Source organism: Terrapene carolina, unplaced genomic scaffold (genome assembly GCF_002925995.2).
Source record: "Terrapene carolina triunguis isolate 2854851 unplaced genomic scaffold, T_m_triunguis-2.0 Scaffold95, whole genome shotgun sequence".
Lineage (NCBI taxonomy): Eukaryota > Metazoa > Chordata > Testudines > Emydidae > Terrapene > Terrapene triunguis.
Window position 1 is genome coordinate 33,323,733 of NW_020664446.1, and position 21,811 is coordinate 33,345,543.

Here is a 21,811-nt window from a genome sequence, read left to right on the forward strand (position 1 = left end):
CCTTTTACAATGTAGAATCACACCAGTGACTACTAAACTCTTGCTAGATAAGCAGCCTGCAAGAACTTAACTCTTCTCTGGGTGCAACTGACCCCTGTACAGAGGGCCACCACAGCTGGAGTGCACAGAATCATTGCTGCTGCCTTGCATTTGAATGGATCCATCACTAGGCTGGGCCCATCCACAGCTCACATTTCATCAGGAGAGAAAGAAACACACCATGACAGTGGTTTCAACCCCTTGGGGGTCCACGGACTCTGTCTAAGATATCCAAAGGGGGTCATTCAAAATTTTTAGGGGTCTGAAAATGCACTACTGCATGAGGCCATCCCCAGCTATTTAGTGAAGATGAATGGAGCAGGAATTCATTCAGACTCTGGTAAAATGAATCAGCCTTCAAGCAAATTAGGAAAGAAAGGCTAGCAATGGATAGAGTTCCTATGAGGCACAGGCAAGCTCAAATTCAATGATAAATCTGCTGCAAGAGACGTTGCTAATGATATTTCTTGTTAGCTTCTCAGGTTAACTTTGCTCTTCACCCCACAATGCGCATCCCACAGGAATCTCAGCCCTCGGAGTACAGGACATTAGCCCCCCCAACACGCCTGTGTCCTGCTATTTCAAATAAATGAGCTCCTTAAGATTCTTCTTCCTTCTGCGAAACCTCGTGGGAGTGCAAAGCCTGGCTCTCCACATCCCCACGTCCCCCCGGAACTGTGATTTCAGAGGTCCCCTGGTCCCACACGGAGCATACCAGAGTCTCAGCGCCAGTCTGCGGCTAGGGCTAGGATGCGGGCAGCTACTCATCCCAGCCTGCAGTCCTAAGGGCCCCCTCCTTTTTCTCCCACTCTCCCCTCGTCTCCTCCTACCCCCTTTCCTCGCCTTCCGGCCCCTTCCCCCAAGCAAGGGTGGCGGGGGACGGCGCAGAGGGGGGCATGCCCAGGACGGGTCCATAGCTGCCGGGGGCGCGGGCAGAGCTGTGGGCAGACCCCTGTGTGACCCTGCTCTGCTCCCGCTCGACTCGACCCTCCCGCCCCAGTCCAGAGGGGCAGGCTGCTGAAGCCCAGAGGCAGCTGCGAGCGGCTGCAGGCGGGCGAGGGGCGGAGCAGCCAGAGAGACTCAAACTTCCCTCCCCGCCGCTCCCGCAGCAGGTAGCTGGGCTGGGCGGGGGCCGGCGCGGCTGTGGAGGCGGCAGCTGCGGGGAAGAGCAGGCAGCCTCCCGGGTCAGGGGGGAGCAGCGGGCGCTGTGGGGCGCGGCCTCCCCGACGGGCAGCGCTCAGGGCACGCTGACCCCATGGCGAGATGCCCGCCCCCGCGGAGCGCGGCCAGCGGCGCGGAGCCGGCGAGCCCAGCGGGGCATGGGGAAGTTGAGGCACCCGCCCCACCTCTGGTGGCAATGATCAGCTAACCGGGCTGAGGCGCTTCTCCCGCGGACTGTCGAGCGAGCCCCTGCCCGGGTCGGGGGGGCGAGCCCCGGAGAGCTGGGGGCTGAGCGGGCTCGGGGACCCTCCCCAGGACCCAGCGTGGTGGGAGCCGGCGGCTTCATGGGCAGCACCCGTCAAGATGGTTATGGACATCAACAGCAGTCACGTGTCCGGCCACCTCCGAGCCTTCGCCCTGGAGGCTCCCCGCGAGCTGAGCAGCAGTGGGATGGTGGCTGGCTCCCTGCAGCCCCGCTGGCTGAAGATCATCCAGGATGTCACCGCCAGCCCCAGCCCCGCTTCCAGCCTGGCGGCCGACAATGACACTCGCTGCGGGGAGCAGATCCTCAGCTACGGCAACATGGAGAAAGTTGTTATCGGGGCCATTCTCTCCCTCATCACTTTGCTGACCATCGCGGGCAACTGCCTGGTGGTGATCTCCGTGTGCTTTGTAAAGAAACTCCGGCAGCCCTCCAACTATCTCATCGTCTCCCTGGCTTTGGCCGATCTCTCGGTAGCGGTGGCCGTCATGCCCTTTGTCAGCGTAACGGACCTCATTGGAGGAGAGTGGATCTTTGGCCACGTTTTCTGTAATGTCTTCATTGCTATGGATGTGATGTGTTGCACTGCTTCCATTATGACTTTGTGTGTGATAAGTATTGACAGGTGAGTGCAAAAGCGGAGATGCCAACATCTCGTGTGTACTTGTGCTGTGTGTCTCTTTCTCTCTTTGTCTGGAGCTGAGACAAGCAAACCGAGTGAATGCCCCCGTTTGAACACTACAGTGGCTAGGAGAAAAATACAGAGTAGAAATATGACTCAAAGTTATTTAGTTTGATAAGTTAGCAGAGAAGAATCTTGAATGCTGACTGCAGCTGGCAGATATGTTGTATGGCAATTCCACCAGGGGTCTCTTTTGCTTGCTTATTTTTCCTTGGGAAATAACAGATATTCTCAGAGGAAAAATTGATGGCATTTTTAAAAAGAAAAAATCAATTCAATCACCCGCAGCCTATTGTTGCTAACCTACACACAGGCAAATACATGTGAAAAATGTGGACACTAAAACCGGGAGAGGGTATGTACTGACTGCAGGACAGCTTACTAGTAATTTGTTTCCAATGTTTAAATCGAGTTTATGAGTTCGATTCACCCTGAAGCTGAGGGAGAGGGAGCCTGCTGTGACTCCCTGATTCTGCACTGGACGGCGGGGCCAGCCCTGACATAAGTTACAGCAGGCTATCGGCTGTTGAAATTTATGCCTGTGGAGGATCGACACAGTAGGGCCAGTGCTCTGCCTCACCCCCACCAAACTCCCTCCCTCAGTATGCTGCCTGTGTGGGGCAGCAGTTGGCTCCATCAACTTTACACCAGCTGGGATTTCCTCTCCACCCAGTGGTTTTGCCGATGGCCATTTACAGCCCTTGTGCTACCTGAGTAGTGCAAAGGGGTTAGAGCAAAGGAGAGGATCTGGCCCGAAGATATTTCATAATTTTATTTAAACTATTGGGAATTGTGCTTCTATTGTTAACAAAAACATAGCAACTTGAAACCTTGAATTAAAAGCCAGTGGATTTTATTAATCAATATATATCAGTAATAATTGCTAGCATGGATAGAGCCATAGGAACTGCCTTTTTGGAACAGAGAAGTGGTCCATTTATTTCGGTGTCCTGTCCAGGCCCGCCGACAAGAGGTGGCGAAGGGGCAATTGCCCAGGGACCCGGGTGATCTAAAAGGGCAAATTGCCTGGGCGGGCCGCAGGACTCCTAGGTGCATGCGACCGCTCCGGAGCGGGCCCCACACTTTGGGGGGCCCTGCGGGCCGGCGCGGGGTCGGTCCCGGAGGTGACGGATTCATCACTTCCAGGCCCTGCCCCCCCTAAGGACGGTCCTGGCCCTGGGCCCCGGAATTCCTGTCGGTGGGCCTGGTCCTGTCTGACAGTGTACCAGCTGTTTCAGAGGAAAGTGCAAGAATCCTGCAATAGACATGTATGGATAACCTGCCCTCAGGAAAGTTTTCCTCTTGACCTCCAACAATCAGAGGTTGTCTTATGACCTGAAGCATGAAGGTTTATATTTCATTCAAAACTCTTGTTTATTAATATTTGCTGTTACAATTGTGTATATTTTTGCTAACGCTGTATTGACCAATCCTTAGTAGAATCCTCCTAAGCTCTTGAATTCAATTATATCTTGTAGAAATGAGTTCCACATACTATTTAATGTTGAACAAAAAAGTATTTCCTTTCATCATTTTTAAACTTGCCATCTTTAAATTTAATTCCTGTGTTATGAGAATGGGTGAACAGCAGTGGCTGACTTACCCCTTTTTTTTTTTTTTTTTTTTTTACTATTCATTGGTTTGTATATGCTTTTATCCATTTCTGTGGCAAAGAGTCCCAATTTTTAAGTTTTTTCATGACTCTAATAATTCTTGTTGCCCATCTCTGAACCTCACATGCCAAGTAAGGCTGTACCATTGATGTACATAATTGCACTGTGATATTTTCAGTATTATTCTTTATCCTGTTTCTTATACATCCTAACATTTTTGTTTGCTATTTTTGGCCAGTGCTGGGCATTGAGCAGAGGTCTTCATTGAGCTATCCACAAAGATACTCAGGTCTTTTTCCTGAGTTGTTATAGTTACCCTAGTGATAGTGTTATAGTTAAACCAATGATAGAAGTTATACACATGTATCAAGGGGATAATATATCCTTTTAAGATAGAATCTGGAACTAGAATTACAAAGTGATTGATTTTTAATGGACAAAAACAATGAAAATATTCTCTCATTTTTTACTTTGTTTTGTATATTAATGAACAAAAACTTGTATTAAAGCAGGATCTTTTGATTCTTAAAGAGTTCATACTTTCCTGCTGCTTATTTCAAACTTAAAATATAATTCTCTGTGAAGCCTGATGCCTTAACCTCTGTTTACTTCAAATCTGTTATACAATCATGAGTTGTGATGCTGTAAACTAAGGTTGATGTCAGGTAAGGAACAGCTGCAGATAAATCCTTAGTGAAATTTATTTACTTTGCTAGCAACAAAGTAGCTAGCAACTGAGAAAAGAGAAATAAAGAGATGAGCTAGAAGAGTAATTATTTTTAATGGAGTTACACTGGCATAGAAATGGATTAACAGTGGTGAATCAGGTGCAGGTTTTTTCAAGGTAACCATGAGATATTAGCGACTTTTTGGAGATGTGAAGATGCATAGAATATTTTCAGCAACTAGTAATGACCAAAATTTTAATTTGAACAGCAAACTATCACCCAGATAGCACTGCTCTCATGCTATCTCATTTACAATAGAATTACCCTTTTTCATCTGTGTAAGTAGAAAGCACTTCATTTTTGGGTGAGAGGTGCATATCACTGAGTAAAACTCTATGTGTAAGGTAGCAACTTGCAAATCACATGGTATGCATTATTTAAGTGAGTCAAAGAACTTTCACAAAGAACAATGGATCTGATGGAAGTGCCTGTATATTTGATCTTGCTTTAGAGGAAAAAAGCCTTCCATCCTACCCCAAAAACCTGCTCTGTGGAACAGTGTAGGGAGCATACACAGGAATCCAATTAGCTCCCCCTTGTGGGAAAAGCAAGAAGCAGGGCTTGGAGACAAAACTAACATGTTGGGCATATCATTTTTGCTTTTCTTTGTTAGAACTCTAAGCAGAAATAGCTCTTCCTGCAGCAAGTCATCTTTCCCAGAGATGAGAATCACTATCAGTCCAAGGAAAATCTTGAAAGAACTTAAGTATTTAATGAAAGTAAAAACCACAGTTTCAAACAAGCCATCCTTTTCAGTGAGACCCAGGGGACAAGGTTTGCAGTATGTGTGTGAAATTCACTCCACACACAGGGTCAGCACAATCTTCTGTACCATTTAAATCTCACTGAAAGCCCTTGTGTGCTTAGGCCTCATTTTCAATTGTGTTAAGCAAAAGCCCTGCGAGATGCAGTCTAACACTTTTAAAGTCCTTTGTAGCCTAGTGTGGAGCCTACACTATGGCCAGCTAACATGGCTTCAAACTGGTTAGCCTGCATCGTAATGCCTCTTTTCAATCTGTTAAGCTAATTCAGTTGAAAAACACACCCTTTTTGCCTCTGCGTGTGGTGTTCCACAGCACCATGCAAAATCCTGAAGTGTTCATTCCACAGGACCACAATGCCTTTCAAGTGATGGCATTTTATAATATATAAAATATGTGCAGTGTGTACCTGAGAGAGTGGAACAGCTCAATGTATTTGCATAATACTTTACTGACATTCAGAGACAGTTTGTTGAAGGAGAGTTTTGATGCATATCAAATAGAAGGCTAAAAGAAAATATAACTGAAAAGGTGATGGAATAATAGACCTATATGCACTTCAGTGATAGGCAATTTGCCTGTCTTACTAAAGATATGCAAGGACCGTATCCAGTGCAAGATATAGTATGCAATTTGTTTTTTTCACCCTCTGGGTCCACTTTTCAAATATAAGTTTCTGAATAGGATGTCCATACTCGCCCTGGCTACTCAAATTGACACATGAGCACATAAAATGGGTATTTATTTCCCTAAGTGCTGCTTTTAGAATTCAGATACAGGATTTAATGATGCTCCATGCGGTTATTGAGCGTCTAAAATGAAACCCAGACTTTGTCTGAAGTATCTGAATAAAACAGCTAGTAAATGTTTGTGCTCTAGGTTGTATTAATGAATACTATATTAAGACTGTGCAAAGCACTTATTAAAATGTTAGTATAGTGATCACTGACACTTTACAGGCTCCACAGGGACTCAGTCAAATTAGGAAAAGCACACTCTGGTGAGTATCTATACAGGACTGAACTTAATGGAGAATATAAGGTAATATCCTTGACAATATCAAATATTGGAATTTTAGGCTTTTTGCAGGCCGTATCATCTCTTCTATCTTCACAGGATGAAAACCCCACAGATCCTCATCAGGGAGTGCAAAAGTGGGCAGTGCCACCTCTGTGGCATCCACCCTATATCTTGTGGAAGCTCTTCTGTAGGAATAGGTATCTGCCTATAGGATGGGGTGGGCTGGGTCAGAGGTGGTATAGGGTGGACCTGGGGAAGTCAAGCATCATTCTTCCACCACTAGCCCCATGGAGATTCCAGAGCTAACTTAATATACTCACAGAGTCAGTGTTAACTTTGCTAAGCACCGCATCTGTGATGTAGGAACCTGTCTGAGGGGGAGTTTTGGGGGAAGGTATTGGCTGCAGAGACTTGGCAGCATGGTTGTCCTGCAGTAAGAGGTAACCTTCCTTAAATAACACCTCTTATTAGTTGCTTTCCCCCTAATGTCTTCTCTTCTGGATCTTTAGCATATAGATTACACAAATTTATATTCCTTCAGATTCAAAAGTGATCAAAATTCAGACGTGATGTGTAAGAGGTATAGGCTACACCTCATTAACTGGGTACGCGTCTAAGGGGAGTTTAAGTTGGTGTGGCTCAGGCTGAGGTGCCCAGTGAATTTTGCCCAATATAGCTGCACAAACCTAATTTGGGAGACAGTTAACTAAATATCTACATAAGAAGCAGCAACTTTTAGTCCAATTGAAAACCCACTCAGTTGGTTACTTTCTAGAACTACTCTGGCTTCATGATTCTTTAGAAGTTAGTAAAATAAATACTATAATACAAAAAGAATTGTAGTATTTTAACCAAACCTGCTTGAGTCATGCATGCTTTCTGGAAGACCTTTCCAATCTTTATGCTTCATCCAGCATACCATGAGTATTCTAAACTTCCTTTAAGTCACTGGGAATTTGGGATACGCAAGTAATGCAGAATTGGGTTTTTTATTGTCACCAATATATTTATACTTGAATAGAAAAATCTCTCCTTTCTAACAGAATTCTGTTCCTTCCTGATTCATTCATTAACACTGTAAACAGATATATGTGATTTTGCAGTTACTAAGGCCAAGTCTATACTAAAAAATTAGATCGACTCAGCTACATTGATCTGGGGTATGAAAAATCCACACCCCTGAGCGATGTAGTTAAGCCGACCTAAGACCCAGAAGAATTCTTCCGTCAACCTCACCACTGCCTGTCAGGGAGGTGGATTAACTACAGCAATGGGAGAACCCCTCCCGTCGCTGTACTAAGTGTCTACACTGAAGCACTACAGTGGCACAGATGCAGCTGTGCTGCTGTAGTGTTTTAAGTGTAGACATAGCACCTTGGAGGACTGAGACCTAAAGTTGAGTGTCCTCAACTCCCACTGCAATCAAGTTGCCTTAGAGAAGAATGTGGATTTAGGGATACCCAGCATGTCAGATAGCTCAGTGGTTTGAGCATTGGCTTGCTAAACCCAGGGTTGTGAGTTCAGCCCTTGAGGGACCATTTGGGGATTTAGTTGGGGATTGGTCCTGCTTTGAGCAGGGGGTTGGACTAGATGACTTCCTGAGGTCCCTTCCAACCCTGATATTCTATGATGTCCCAGGAACCCCATAATGCCTGGCAGGATCAGGCACAAGTATTGGAAGAGCAATATCACTGAAGGAAAGATGAAACTTCCATTTACACTGAAATTCCTGAGAGATCAATAACAATGTGAAAGGAATTAAAGAAAAAGTACGTGATGGAGTAATTTCAATTATGGTATATATTTCAGCAGAATCAACTCAAAGAATTAGCTTTATCCTAAACATTATCACCATCATAAGGGCTATTCTTTCCATTTCTAAATCCTTTAAGGAACTTACTGTTTCTGAGTCTGTAAATAATTTATTATCTAGCTGATTAAATATACAGCAGTGATGCCATGCCTTAAATGGAAAAGCAGCTAGACATTTCCTCTTTACTTTTGCCATGTAGTTTACAATTTTGTTTTTTCTAATGTAGTCAATTTAAACAGAGCCACCATCATTCTTTCTCTTCCAAGTTGTTTTATTTCTTTTTAAGCAGAATTGGCAGGGTACTGTTTAGAAACACTCTATGCCTGTTCTATTGTTTATACTGAAAAGACAGAGCTCTCATCATGTTCTGTGCAACACCTGTGAACTATTGAGATGAAGAAACTAAATTTGAGTCTGAGAGATGTGATTACTTAGACCGTAAGCTCTTTGTGGCGGCATCTGTCTTTTTGTTATCTGTTTGTACAGTGCCATTGTGATTCATGAGTGGAGTTCCTAGGTGCCACTGGACAACATATTAATAATAATGTGAAGCAGATAAACTGGTAAACAAATGCTCAGTTTCGTGAATGATGCCTTTCATACTTCTGAGGTAACTGCACCACTTCACAGAATGGTGCCAGTATATGCAATTCACCCCAGCGGATGGTACTTCTCTTGATTTGTTTACTGGTCCCAAGGTCTGCAATAAATTCTCCCGCCTCACTGATTTGGGTTCCTGAATGGGGCTTAGTAACAATCCCTAGCCAGCCATCATACAGTCCCTCACAAATATGCAAATAACCTTATTCTCAAAGATATGCCTGTGTTTATCATATATGTTACAATGACACTTCAGGAATGAGGTTGAGATCCTACTCCTACTGAAGCCCTCAGAAGTTTAGTCAATGACTCCGTTGGGAGCAGCATTGGGCCCTAAAGCATAATCTGTGTCTTGTGATTGCACAGGGGAAGGTGAGAAAAAAGTTAGGGATTAGGGATGCTTAGTAGCTATTCTTGTCACCTGTCAGCTACATTTAAGTACATTAGTTACTATAAAAAAACCCAGACTACTCAGAATGGGGAAAGCTGCAAATTTTCCTGCACTTAGAGTCAAAAGATTATTGGGAAGGCTTGAATGCTGCAAAGTAGGTGGGATTATTGGATCAATTGCTAATGGACATTTTCAACGACATAAATTTTGCATCTCTACTTTTCATTGAAATCAGTTTGTTGCATTTTCCATCTGAAAGTAACTACTGATGCTTGCTCCCACATGGATATATATTGTGGCTTAAATTTTAACAAGTGATTAGTGATATCAGGTGCCCAATTTTTGGGTGTCCACTTCAGAAAGGGCCTGGTGTTCAGCACGTGGGTACTGTGCATTTCTCACAATCAGGCTCCTTTTAAAGTGGCTGAAGCTGAGCCCACAAAATTACCTTGTCATTTTTGAAAATTTAAGCTTATGCATATTAAAAAAAAAAAGTTTGTTCCCCAGTTCTTTTACCAGTCTGAGAGAAGGGAAGATTCCAACTGTTGCTCAGTGCCCAGAAATTACTTTGATGTTGAAAAGAGGAATATATTTCCAAATAAAAAAAAAATGGCACAACTTATTTCAAATCTGTCAGTCAATTTAAAGGATGTGTGTAATTCCCAGAGACATTGGAAATGGACTCCCCTCTTGGTGGTCATAGTAAAGGTTTCCATGAAGACAGACTGAACCTTTTCTGACTTGACAAAAAGGCTGTAACTCTACAGAAAGCTTTTGGGTTTTATTCTTTTAAAAATATTTTAAAGTGTAGCACAGACACGTCTTTTGGAGCCTAAGCATCAGATGGAGACTTCCATAAATACAGGCACTGAAAATGCAGGAAATATTCAGATGTGTATAATGAAATTAATCAGTACATTTGCATTGATCTGTATTTTCTTACAGTCCAATAAGTGTTTCTTTAACTGAATCAATATTATTATGGTATGGAATATCAAGCCATTGCTATGTTTGTCAGCTTATGAACAGCAAAGTGATTACCTTCTATGAGGTTTGTGTAGGATAGAAAAAATTGCTACAGTTACCAATGGTGAACTGCTCTATCACAGTGTCTTACACAGAAACAGAAGTATTTCCACAAGGAAATAGTTATAAAGTTTTTATTGAATAATTTTCTACAAAGACATGACTAGTATTCATGTGGAATTTGGAAGTTAGGTATGGTGATAAATGTTTTACCCCTTTAAAGGAGTTCACTGGTATTGTTAGGATTATTCTTGCAAATGCCACATTGTACCATGGAACTTTGTTATGGTAACTTCAGTGAGATCCAAGTAATAGAAAATCCAGTATAAACAGCATCTTGGTATTGTATATGTGAATGTGTTTTCAGATACAATTTGTTAAAATCCTGAGGTTTGTGGTAGGTTACTTTGGGCCCAATCCTGCATTCTTCTGTACCTGCAAATTCTCAAACTGTGCAAGGAGTACAGGATCAGGGCCTTAATGATAATAGATATTATTGGGACTCCAGGCATATTTTAAAAGAAACAGTTTCCTTATGCCATGTACAGGGAGGTTTCTAACAGCAGTTACTGACAGTATCATATTGCACGCTTGCCGTTACTATGGGTCAGATTTTGCCATCTTAGTCCATGACTAATTGTAGTACTACTTATTAATTAATGCCCCACCTTATTACACAGGAGGGCCACATAAACCTAAGCACAACCTTGTGTAGGCCAAACAGATTCTGCATATTTTAGTAAGATTTAAAGTCACCTGTATTAATTTATATTTTAAGTTCATCTTGTTTCGTATGTATTTAGATAGACATACTGTACATAGAAACAACCTATTTATACACTTGCGTAAACATGACGACAAAATGCTAATGAATCAGCCGTTAGTATATTTTGTTGAAGCAGGCCGTGGGTCTTATGAAATACTCTGGTGGGCCGTGTACAGCCTGTGGGCCATAGGTCGAGCACCCCTGATAATGTGTTAGAGCCTAACTCCAGCGGGAGGAGTTCTAGGAGTTCTACCTAGAGGCAGTAACTAGGTAGATGGAAGAATTCTTCCATCGACCTACCACTGGCTATACGTGTGTGTGTGGGGGGGGGATGGGAGTGGTTAGATCAACTGAAAGTGTGGATTTTTCACACCCCTGAGTTACACAGCTGGGTCGACCTAACTTTTTAGTGTAGACCTGGCCTAAATACCACAAGCCGGTTGGGTCCCACTGAGCTAAGCGTGCTACAAACACATAATAAATGACAGTCCCTGCCTCAGAGACCAATTTAAAAATGCACGCAGTAAGATACTATCCATAGTATCCAAATAAGGAGGCACATTCTGTCTCTGTATATTTGTTACATCACCTGTGACAGCTTTTCTGATGGATGCCATTTATTTTGTCATAAACAGCTATTTGAAACAGCTCTAAACTGACGGAAATCAGTAAGCAACAATGGGCCTGACTCCATCTGCTTTGAGCTGCTGAGCAGTGGAAAGCTGCACTAAAGGGGCAACCAAAGATTCCTCCAACAGAGGGAAATCGCGGGCTAGTTTTGTGCCACCCACTTCTCACCATTCTTTGTAGGGGGCTAGTTAGAGGTGAAAAGGACCAAGGAGGAGGTGGTGTACACAGAGTATGTGGTGGTCCACCTGATTGCTGACTAGCACAATGGTTCCAAAGTATTGCTGCAGCTGGTATAATTTAGAGCAGCCCTTAGGCTGCTCTAAATTACCCCAGGAGCTGATTTGGTTCCTGCATGGTCCAGAATCTGGGTAGTGGAAAAGGTAGCTTAGAACCACCTCTACCCCACTGTGCTAAGTTAGGATCTTGCCTGCTATGTTTGAGTTCGGAGATCTCTGAAAAACATTTTGCAGCTAAAGGAAAAGCTACACATTGAATCTTTCACTTTAATATTAAAAGAGGCACTTCAGTGAGTGTAGCCTGTCAAAAGGCAATCCCTACTTAGGGAAAAGTCTGAAATGTGATTACAAAGACTGAAGTCTGTACAATCAGTTTACAATAACGACAAGTGTTTGGAAAAGTGAAAACAAAAAATTCATCAGTTGTAAAAGCTGCTACTTTTACTTTCTCCTATAACGTCAGAAAGCAGCAATGTGTTTCAATTATGATTGTTCTGTAATAGGCCTGTGCCTACATAATATAAACAAACATATATATCATCACATACTGTCAGGAGTAGAGAATGCTCAGGCAGCTCAAAACCTTAGTGAAAGTTCTTGCTATTATGATAGAGAACTCCCCACTAGAGAGAAAGTTAGATATGTCAGGACTCAACACTTGGAGGTAGTGCCTTGTAGAAGATCTCACATTTTGCACTTAAATACTGTTTTAGCTGATTACTAGACGTGATCTCCCTTCTCGTAATGTGCTGGAGCTGATGAGCTGCAAACAGATTTCTGTTTCAAATGTTACAGAGATGATCCTTTTAAAAATGCTTAGAGATTGATAGGTAACTGAACAGGTTAGGGGACTTCTGATTGCTGTTTGGAAGTGCTTGAATAGGGCAAATAAGAATTCTGATATATATAACCCACAGTCACAATTAGCAGAACAATTAACCATCTCTCAGCACAAAGATTAAACCTTCCCCATGATTTAAAGCTGACACACTAACTTTTGACCCACATTTGGACAGATTACAGAAACTAGACACAGCTACATTGGGGTAATAGTATCTTGACTCCATTTTGACGGGAGTGTGTGTATTTAGATATCATACCACATGTGGGAATTATTTATAATGAACTTGACTCACCAAAACCAAACACAATGAAAGTTCAGTCAGAGGAGTGAGTGTACCCAAACCCATCTCTGTTTTGGAGCTCCTGAGATTTCACGGGAGTATTGGCCATACCAGGTATTTGAGGAGGATGGCTGATGTAGACTGGTTCAATTCAACTCACCGTTCCCTTCAGTCCATTCTCTCCTTTGTCCTTTTGAGACAAAGATTTTGGAGCTGGCTGTCGAGGCCATAGGAACTGTCCATTTTCTTGCATCTCCTCAGAGGAGGGAAAATGGGGACTTTTCTTTCCAGAAGAGAAAGAGTTAAACCAAGATTCTTATTCATTCTCCTCTTCCATAAATGTCTCAGGCCGCTAAGCAGTCTGCAGAATAAATAGTAATTCTGATCATTCTACTTGCCAGTCCACAGTTGGCACATCCAAGAGAATGGCTGCCTGTTTGGCAAGTTCTCAGTGTCCCAGTCCAGGCCTGCGTGATCCCATGATAATGCTTAATCCTTTATAGCAATGTTGCAAATCTGAATAGAGAAGAGGCTGCTGGCTGTGCATTTAGGCCCAGCAAAAGTACAAATTGTGCTCATGGGAAGGAGGCAGAGAGGGAGTGGAGCCAGAGTTGGACCAGAGACAGAGGGGGAAGGAAAAGTCTGACATATTTCTAATGGAGCGCCAACATCAGGTCAGCAAGAAGTGCCAACAGGGCATATTGGCTATACCAGTTTAATTCAGTCCCTGAGACTTGGCGCTAGATCACAAACCTCATGTGAATATTTGCTCTCCAAGACAATAACAGAGATAATGCAGAACATCTAATTTTCCTTCTGTGTGCTGCAGGGAAAGCTAGATTTAGTAAAAGAAGAGAATTTCAGCCACCAGAGATGGGCAGAAGGGATTAGGTACCTAAGTTTCACTTGTCTCTGTAATTCTGAGGACTCCTGTGAAAGCAGTCTATAGGCTTTCTTATACATACTGCTAAATAAGTCAACCATTGAGTTTTGAAACTGAACAGTTTTCATTTTCTACAACCATTTGAAATGATTTTGCCAAAATTAAAAGTCTCCCTTTGTACATAAAACTAGTATCATCATAAAGCCCCGAGTGAAAAATTAAACAGCTAGAGCGGTAAAGTTACAAGATCACTTACAGCTGATTATCACTAACAATTAAATAAGGAGTCAAATTTCACCTTAACACACACAACTCCTGTTGACTTTAGTGGGAGCTGCAGGCACATATCTGAGGGAAGAATTTGGCTCTGTCCGGTTAAAATATGTCAAAGGCTTTGGTTGTTTTGTCAGAAAATTTCACACAGGACATCAATTGTCTGGTACTCTTTGTATCTGTACATGCAAAGATAATTAATCATTTCCACCACTAAAAAGTTCCCTTTGTGAGGAATCCATAGAGATAAAATTACAAGCAGTTGCAGAAATATTAAAAATAGAAAGATAAATCAGAAAGTGAGTCACATCTCAGCAATAACCCACATTCCTTGGCTGGTGTTCAAGCAAGACTGAAAGTGCTAATAGCTGCAGTAGTGCTAATATACAGAACTGACATCTTAAGAGCATTTTAAGGAAAGATAAATCAGTGGATCTAATCACAAGGAACTGCTGCATGTAGACAATCAAACTGCCTTGGAGCAGAGGGATAAGATTCATGAAACTATTACAGTTATGTGTGGTGACGACGCAGGAAACAGAACGCCAGGTTTGTTGGTAGCCAGAGAGCTTTACAAGCCTCCTGCAAAAAGCCTCACAGGAAAACTTTTCCTGGGGTTTTTATTATCTCCTTACTTTGTTTACAACTCTTCTTAGTGGTTACATTCTTGCGCAAACAGAAGGCAGGCAATATACATGCACATGAGATTACAAACCCATCTCTTGAGCGCGTGAACACCAGCTGCAAAGATGATGTCAGGCTGCCAATAAATTTTCCAAACATATACGCTAGGACAAGGTCATTCCTGCCTCGTTGGCAAGGGAACAGTTTGCCGTTCTCGTGGGCGTACGATTCGGGAACAACACATTCCTACAGTTATGCATTGATATATTGCAATTTAACTGAATAAAACAGTTTTACTAACTGAAGAGATGAGTACTCAAACAATAATAATTACTAGTATTTGACTACCTTTGGGCTGGATAATGAACTATAAGCCACAAGCAAGGGGTAGTGCATCGTTCTGTTGTCTCTGGAGCAGACTGGGAGGCAGACTGTTCTTGAGTCACATTCTACCACTTCCTACTGGTCTCCCCTGCTACAAGGGGGAAATGCCCAGCCCTAGGCCTAAACCTAGCACAGCCTATTTCCCCTAGTGCACTAGTGTAACTCTGCAAGTCGGCACATCGTGTGAGGCAAAGCCAAGGCTCTGCTCTGTCCCTAACCACTCCCGCCCATAAGGAGGGGAATGTGGCAGGTCTGCAGAGCCTACTCTCCTTCTTTTGTACCTGTGGAATAAAGAGTCATCACAAGGGAATCAGGAGGTGACATGCACCCAGTGCTTAATTTGTGCCAGGACTTGCCAGGGCTGAACCCTGGCACTTCAAGCCTTGGCAGTTCACAGCCCCAGCATCTCTGGGCTTGCTGTGTCAGTTATGAAAGTAAAAAATTGCTTGAGCTCTGGCCTCTCTTTTATTACAAATTAAGCACTGCTTTCACCCACTTATTCCACTGTGTAAGCCAGGCCACAATTTAGCCCACTATGTCGAAAAAAGACCGTGGCTAGAGCTATGGCATGCAGGACCGGCTCCAGGCACCAGTTCAGCAAGCAGGTGCTTGGGGCGGCCAACGGAGAGGGGCGGCAAGTCCGGCTCTTCGGCAATTCGGCGGCGGGTCCCTCACTCCCTCTTGGAGTGAAGGACCTGCCGCCAAATTGCCACCGAAGAATGAAGCGGCGGCAGTGGAGCTGCCGCAGATTGCAATCGCGGCTTTTTTTTTTTTTTTTTTTGCTGCTTGGGCTGGCAAAAACCCTGGAGCCGTGCCTGATGGCATGGAAGAAATCTGTATCGGCGCTTTCTTCATTACAACAGTTGGGTTAAGGCAAATTAAGCACTGGTCATGGCAGTAGTTACAGTGGATCAAGAGAAGAAGGAGCGCTCATCTCCCACCGATGGGACATCCGAGAGCCCAAAAGCTCCCTAGGGAGGCCCCAGCTACTCTCACTTCAGGTTCTTCCATCTGCTTAATCCTCATTTCACCAGCCAGTGAAGATGCAGAAGAGAGGGAACTGAACTTCAGAAGCCTGCTGTGATCTACACCAGCCTGGGCCTAAGGCATACAACTGATCCAAGAACCACAATCAGCTTTGTAGCTGCCCCCTCTGTGAGCCATACCCAGCGATCACTGGGCACTGCTCTGGAGATAGGCCCCAGTGTTACATAGTCTGGGGAGAGAACAGTTGCAAATAATGAATATTTTTAACACAGCTTTTAATGGGATATTTTAAGATAAAAAACTTATTGTTAAAGCACAGGATATTTTGGTGAAACCTTTTGTTATTCTGAGCCATGAAAATGCTCCTTAGATTCAACCTGGGAGATACACCATAGTTTCCTTGAGGTGATTTCTTTGTTGCCAGAAGCTTTAGCATTGAAGCTGTTTAAATATATGAAGCATAAGCTAATGTATAACTTTGAACCCAATTCTACCACCCTTCTTTCCATTGAGTAGTACTTGCATCTGGGGGCTTCTTGAGACTAAGGATGGCAGGGCTTGGCAGAATGAGAAAATATTTTCTTTAACATTTTTTGTCAACTGCATCTATTTAAGTAGCTGCATTCTGTGGTATGGCTGATTGAAAACTGCAAGACTGAGGATCAATCCAAAAAGTGCAGCTTTCTTTAATGGAAAAACAGATCCTCAAAACTATTTACCTACAAAAGTTTTATTGGCCTTTTGATTTCCAAGGGATTTACTTTAGTAACTGCAATTTACACAAAAGGGTGTTATGCATGAAAATCATCTATATATCAATGGAAGAAACTCCCCCCAAAATGATCTTTGTCCTCATTTTTCAACTGATTTTAAAAGCCATTGAAAGTACACTATACTGCATATTCCTTTAAGACAGCTGAAATTCATATAATTAATTGTCTAATGCCATGTGCTTGAAAAGGAAGTTTGCACAATGAACAGAAGTGCATGCTGTTATATTTCAGTTTATAATGAAACTTGCAACATGCTGTCACCATATTAAAAATGTAAACCTTCAAATCATGGTGTGACTGTTGCTAAATACTGTGTATCTGGCAGCAACATATGCCAGCAGGATTCTCCAAAAACAACAGTCCTCCTTTAATTGGGTTTCTAAGTAATTTTTAATGCCTTGTTTGTTTGTAGTAGAACTAGACAATTAAATGGGTTGAGAAATGGAGAGTAGTGCAGAGAAAATAGATGATCCATGATCAGATCCATGATCAGTTGTTCATCTGTGTAGGGAATTACATGGGAATACATATGCCTGAACCAGGAACAGCTGGTGGTGTTATTTTGATGCAAAGCGCTTCTTTAGTAGCCTATTAAGGTGTTGTTTTGATATTACAAACAATATGGCTCCTGCGGTTGTAAAGATGCACTTTTTGCGTTAAGTTCCGGTACATTAGTTTTCATTTTAAAAAATGTCTTTGCAGTTGGAGAAACCCATTTTTAGCACAAGTTGCTTTAGCAACAAGACTAATTGCAAAATGCCATTGTCCTGAGTAGAACAGCTTTATTATTTGCTACATTAGTTTGGTCACTAGCACAAAACAAGCTTCATTTCTTCAGAGATTATGTAATTTTCTAAGTGAATTAAGATGACCTCAGAATATTCATCTACAAATAAGAAAACATAAGAACTAGGGTCAACATTTCCAAACCTGGGTACTTAATGTTAGGCTCCCAAGCTCATAGTTAGACACCTAAATAAAAGTGGCTTAGTTGTCAAAAGATGTTGAGCACCAGAAGCTCCCATTGAATGCAATTAGATTTGTGGGTGCTCAGCTGTTATGAATATCAGGCCACATGAGTGCCTAAATATGAATTTAGGAGCATAACTTATGATACCCAGGTTTTGAACTTCTGTCCTAAAACTATGAGGGGAGCTATTGAGAACTGAAAGTACAGTTGCCTTTTACTCCTGCATAGCCAGTGCCATCAAGGCCAACAGCTCCTGAAGGTTGCCAGCCCAGAATAGGAAGAGAGAGGACCCACACCCACTGCTTATCAGTGTGATATGCAACCACCTGTGGTGGGGGGAAGATGGGCAGCCTTCTGCTGATCCTCTATCTACCCCTATTGCACCCATGAAGGTTGCTGCAGCAGTAGCCCTCACAAGGCAGGTAAGAGAAGAGATGGGAGAACTGGGATTCTGGGTCCTTAAAATCCCAGTTATCTTTGAGGACATTGTAGGGCAGGCTCTCTATCTTCAGTTGCTCACAAAAGGCCTTTCCTCTTGCAACTGACAGCTCAATTTTAGAAATGTCAGCTTGCTGCATCACTTGTGCAACCCATCCCCCCTTCTCTTCCTGGTCATCACTCAGTCAGTGGAAACCTGTCCCTAACCTTTCTCATATGGATGTCATTCCTCAGGGCCCTCAGCTAGGGTAGGGAAGATTCTCAGATGGTGCCTAAGGAAAGAAGTCAGTGGCTATATAGCACCCCTGCTCACACTCAGGCTATGACTAGTGTTTGTGGGCACAGAGCATGGATGGCCTGGAGCCCAGCTACCTCTGTCCAATGGAGCTGGCCCACATACAGTTCAGTAGTGGTCTAAATTATCATTTTGCACAACTGGAGTCACAACATGGGGCCAAAACCTATCCTCCTATGTGCAAGCCCCAGTCCTAGAAGATTTAAAGCAAAAAAGCAGCTCTCTGCTCCCCTACGAGAGAGGCCTTGGCTACACTTGCGAGTTACAGTGCAATAAAGCCGCCCACAGCACCTTACCTCACTCCCCATCCACACTGGCAAGGCACGTACAGCGCTGTGTCTCCCTGACTACAGCGCTGCAGGTACTCCACCTCCCCGAGAGGAATAAGAGATGCAGCGTAGTGGCTACAACTCCCAGGTGTCAGTGTGAACGAGGAGTTAACTTGCTGTGCTGTGATAATCCTCTTATCAAGTGGCCACTCTTTTCATTGTTGTGATCGGCTCCAGGAAGTACCAGAGAGAAAAAGCAAACATTTTGCTGTTTGCTTTGAGTGAGTGAATGAGGGGCAGGGGGGTTGGAACTTGCAAGGCAGCGTGCTGACACACTCTCAGCACCCCAAAACCCACTCTCTCTCCCCCCACACTCCCTGTCACACTCCACCCCCCCCTTTTGAAAAGCACGTTGCAGCCACATGAATGCTGGGATAGCTGCCCATAATGCATCGCTCCCAATCCAGCTGCAAACGCTGCAAATGTGGCCATGCCAGTGCGCTGTCAGCTGTCAGTGTGGACAGACTGCAGCGCTTTCCCTACTCAGCTGTACAAAGGTGGGTTTAACTCACAGCGCTGTACAGCTGCAAGTGTAGCCATACCCAGGGGGGGAAGCCAGCTCTGGTAAGCTTCAGGTACATACTATGATTTCACCTCTGTGCAGTTCTGTATAGTGTCATGTTGTATTGTGGCATTTGGGTTCTTTTGGAAAATGATTCCAAGTGTAAATATATGTAGGAAAAGGAACCTGGGGAAAGGAGTTCACCCTGAGCTGTCAAGTAGTGGACTCTAACTGTGTAGGAGCCCAAATTCAACAAGAGAAGCAGAAACTTTATGAGAGACCAGAGACTGCTGGAGAGAGCAGAGACCCTGGACCAGGGTCTTGCTTTTCCTTTGGGTTTCTTCCCCAGATTTGCAGCTTGTTTGGAGCTGACTTTGTAGAACTTGACCTGGCAGTGGCAGGCCTAGTGGTGTGTACTTCCCTTGCCTGCCGCAGACGGGCTAAGAAGAGCTGTCTCAAGGTGCTCACTTGGCCATTCTGAATCTAAATGGATTTGTGAATGAGATGTAGATGGGTGGGGGGATTGTTTTGTGAATAAGCATTCTGGGCGGTAACAATCTGGGCAATTAATAACTGGAACTGTAGGGTTGGCTGTATCTCCAAACACAGTGCTTGGGGTTTGCTTATGTTGTCATTAGATGTTTATCTTGTTTCTCCCAAATAAAAGGAGTTGCCTAAGGATTCCTGTGTGCTTGCAAGCAGGAAAGAAACAGCTGTAAAGGTGACCAGGCAGGATCAAATGTGAAGTTCCTAAAAGCTGGGAGCAGAAAAGGTTTCATATGGGAACTTGATCCAGCCATTTCATTTATTTTAAATGGAACTCCTAGGGTACGTTTATATGTACAGTGCTGCAGCGGTGCAGCTGTACTGATACAGCTGCACCGCTGCAGCTCATGTGGTGAAGCCGCCCTATGCTGAGGGGAGAGAGCTCTCCTGTTGGCATAAAAAAATCACCTCCACGAGCAGCATAAGCTATATCAGTGGGAGAAGCTCTCCTGCCACCATAGCACTGCGCACACGAATGCTTATGCCAGTGTAACTTATGTCGCTCAGTGGGGTAGAATATTCACACACCTGAGCAACATAAGTTTTGCCGACTGGCTGTAGTGATGGGCTATGTCTACACTACAGCCTTAGACTACATTGAATGTGGCCCTTCCTACTATTAACAGTACCCAGGAGAAGGGCTACACACTGAAGTCATTTAGGTTATATAGGTGTAAGTGAAGGGAGAACTACGTGTAAGCATATTGCAAGTGAACACAGGGCCGCCCAGAGGATTCAGGGGGCCTGGGGTCTTCGGGGGCGGGTCCCGGGGTGGAAGGACCCCCCTCCGCAGGTCTTCAGGGCACTTCGGCGGCGAGTCCTGGGGCGGAAGGACCCCCCACTGCAGGTCTTCAGGGCACTTCGGCGGCGAGTCCCGGGGCGAAAGGACCCCCCGCCATGGGTCTTCAGGGCACTTCGGCAGCGGGTCCTGGAGCGGAAGGACCCCCCGCCGCCTAATTGCCGCCAAAGACCCGGAGCGGAAGAAGCTCTGGGGGCCCGGGGCCCACGAGAGTTTTCCGGGGCCCCCGGAGCGAGTGAAGGACCCCGCTCCAGGGGCACTGAAAAACTCTCGTGGGGGCCCCTGCGGGGCCCAGGGCCTGGGGCAAATTGCCCCACTTGCCCCCCCCCTCTGGGTGGCCCTGAGTGAACAGCTGTGTAAAAGTAATAAGTGCTAGGGAAATAAAGTGAGGTTTGCTTCAGAGATGCCATGGAGGTGGTAGGTACATGCTTATGTTGGTACTGAAAATTATCTGATCAAGTATGACCTTACCTTTGCAGCATTCTGCACCACATCTGTAGCATGAAAGAGGACCTCCCTGCCTCCTCCCCTACCGTCATCAAAACATCAGTGGGAGAATAAATAAAATAAGATCTGTAAATGGAAAAAAAAGTTGCTTAACTGAGCTACAGAGGAGGAGGAGATGGCTTATAATCTTCTCATCAGTTCCCAGTGAAGGATTTTACAATTGAAAGTACTGTAGGTAAATAGTGGTTTGAAGGTCTTAAATTGCTGCTGCACAGGCAGCCTGCCATCTTAAAACTGTCACTTTTCCTCCCTCAATGCCTCTCTTCTCTCCCGCCCATTGCTCTTTATTTCTTCCTCGGATTAATATTCCCCCACTCCACTGGTTTATTATAACACGTATGGATTTGTTATTGCTGTTGTAATTCAGTGGTTGGTCCTGGTTGAGTTGGGAGCTGACTCACAGTTGTAACAGTCATAGAATCATAGAATATATATCCGAGTTGGAAGGGACCTCAGGAGGTCATCTAGTCCAACCCCCTGCTCAAAGCAGGACCAATCCCCAGACAGATTTTTGCCCCTAAATGGCCCCCTCAAGGATTGAACTCACAACCCTGGGTTTAGCAGGCCAATGCTCAAACCACTGAGCTATCCCTCCCAAGAAGGCTTAGAGCTGATCACAGAAACTTCAGCTGAACCACATTCCACTTAG

The 21,811-nt window shown here is 44.2% G+C and overlaps 1 protein-coding gene across 1 annotated transcript in view; it reads left to right on the forward strand.

Annotated features, from left to right (window-relative positions):
- Window positions 1-1,563: 1,563 nt before the first annotated feature.
- HTR7 (5-hydroxytryptamine receptor 7) overlaps window positions 1,564-21,811 on the forward strand; it is a 42,303-nt gene continuing 22,055 nt past the window's right edge. Inside the window, exon 1 of the mRNA XM_024197890.2 lies at window positions 1,564-2,087. Coding sequence (XP_024053658.2) covers window positions 1,564-2,087 — 524 coding nt within the window. The remainder of the gene's footprint in view (window positions 2,088-21,811) is intronic.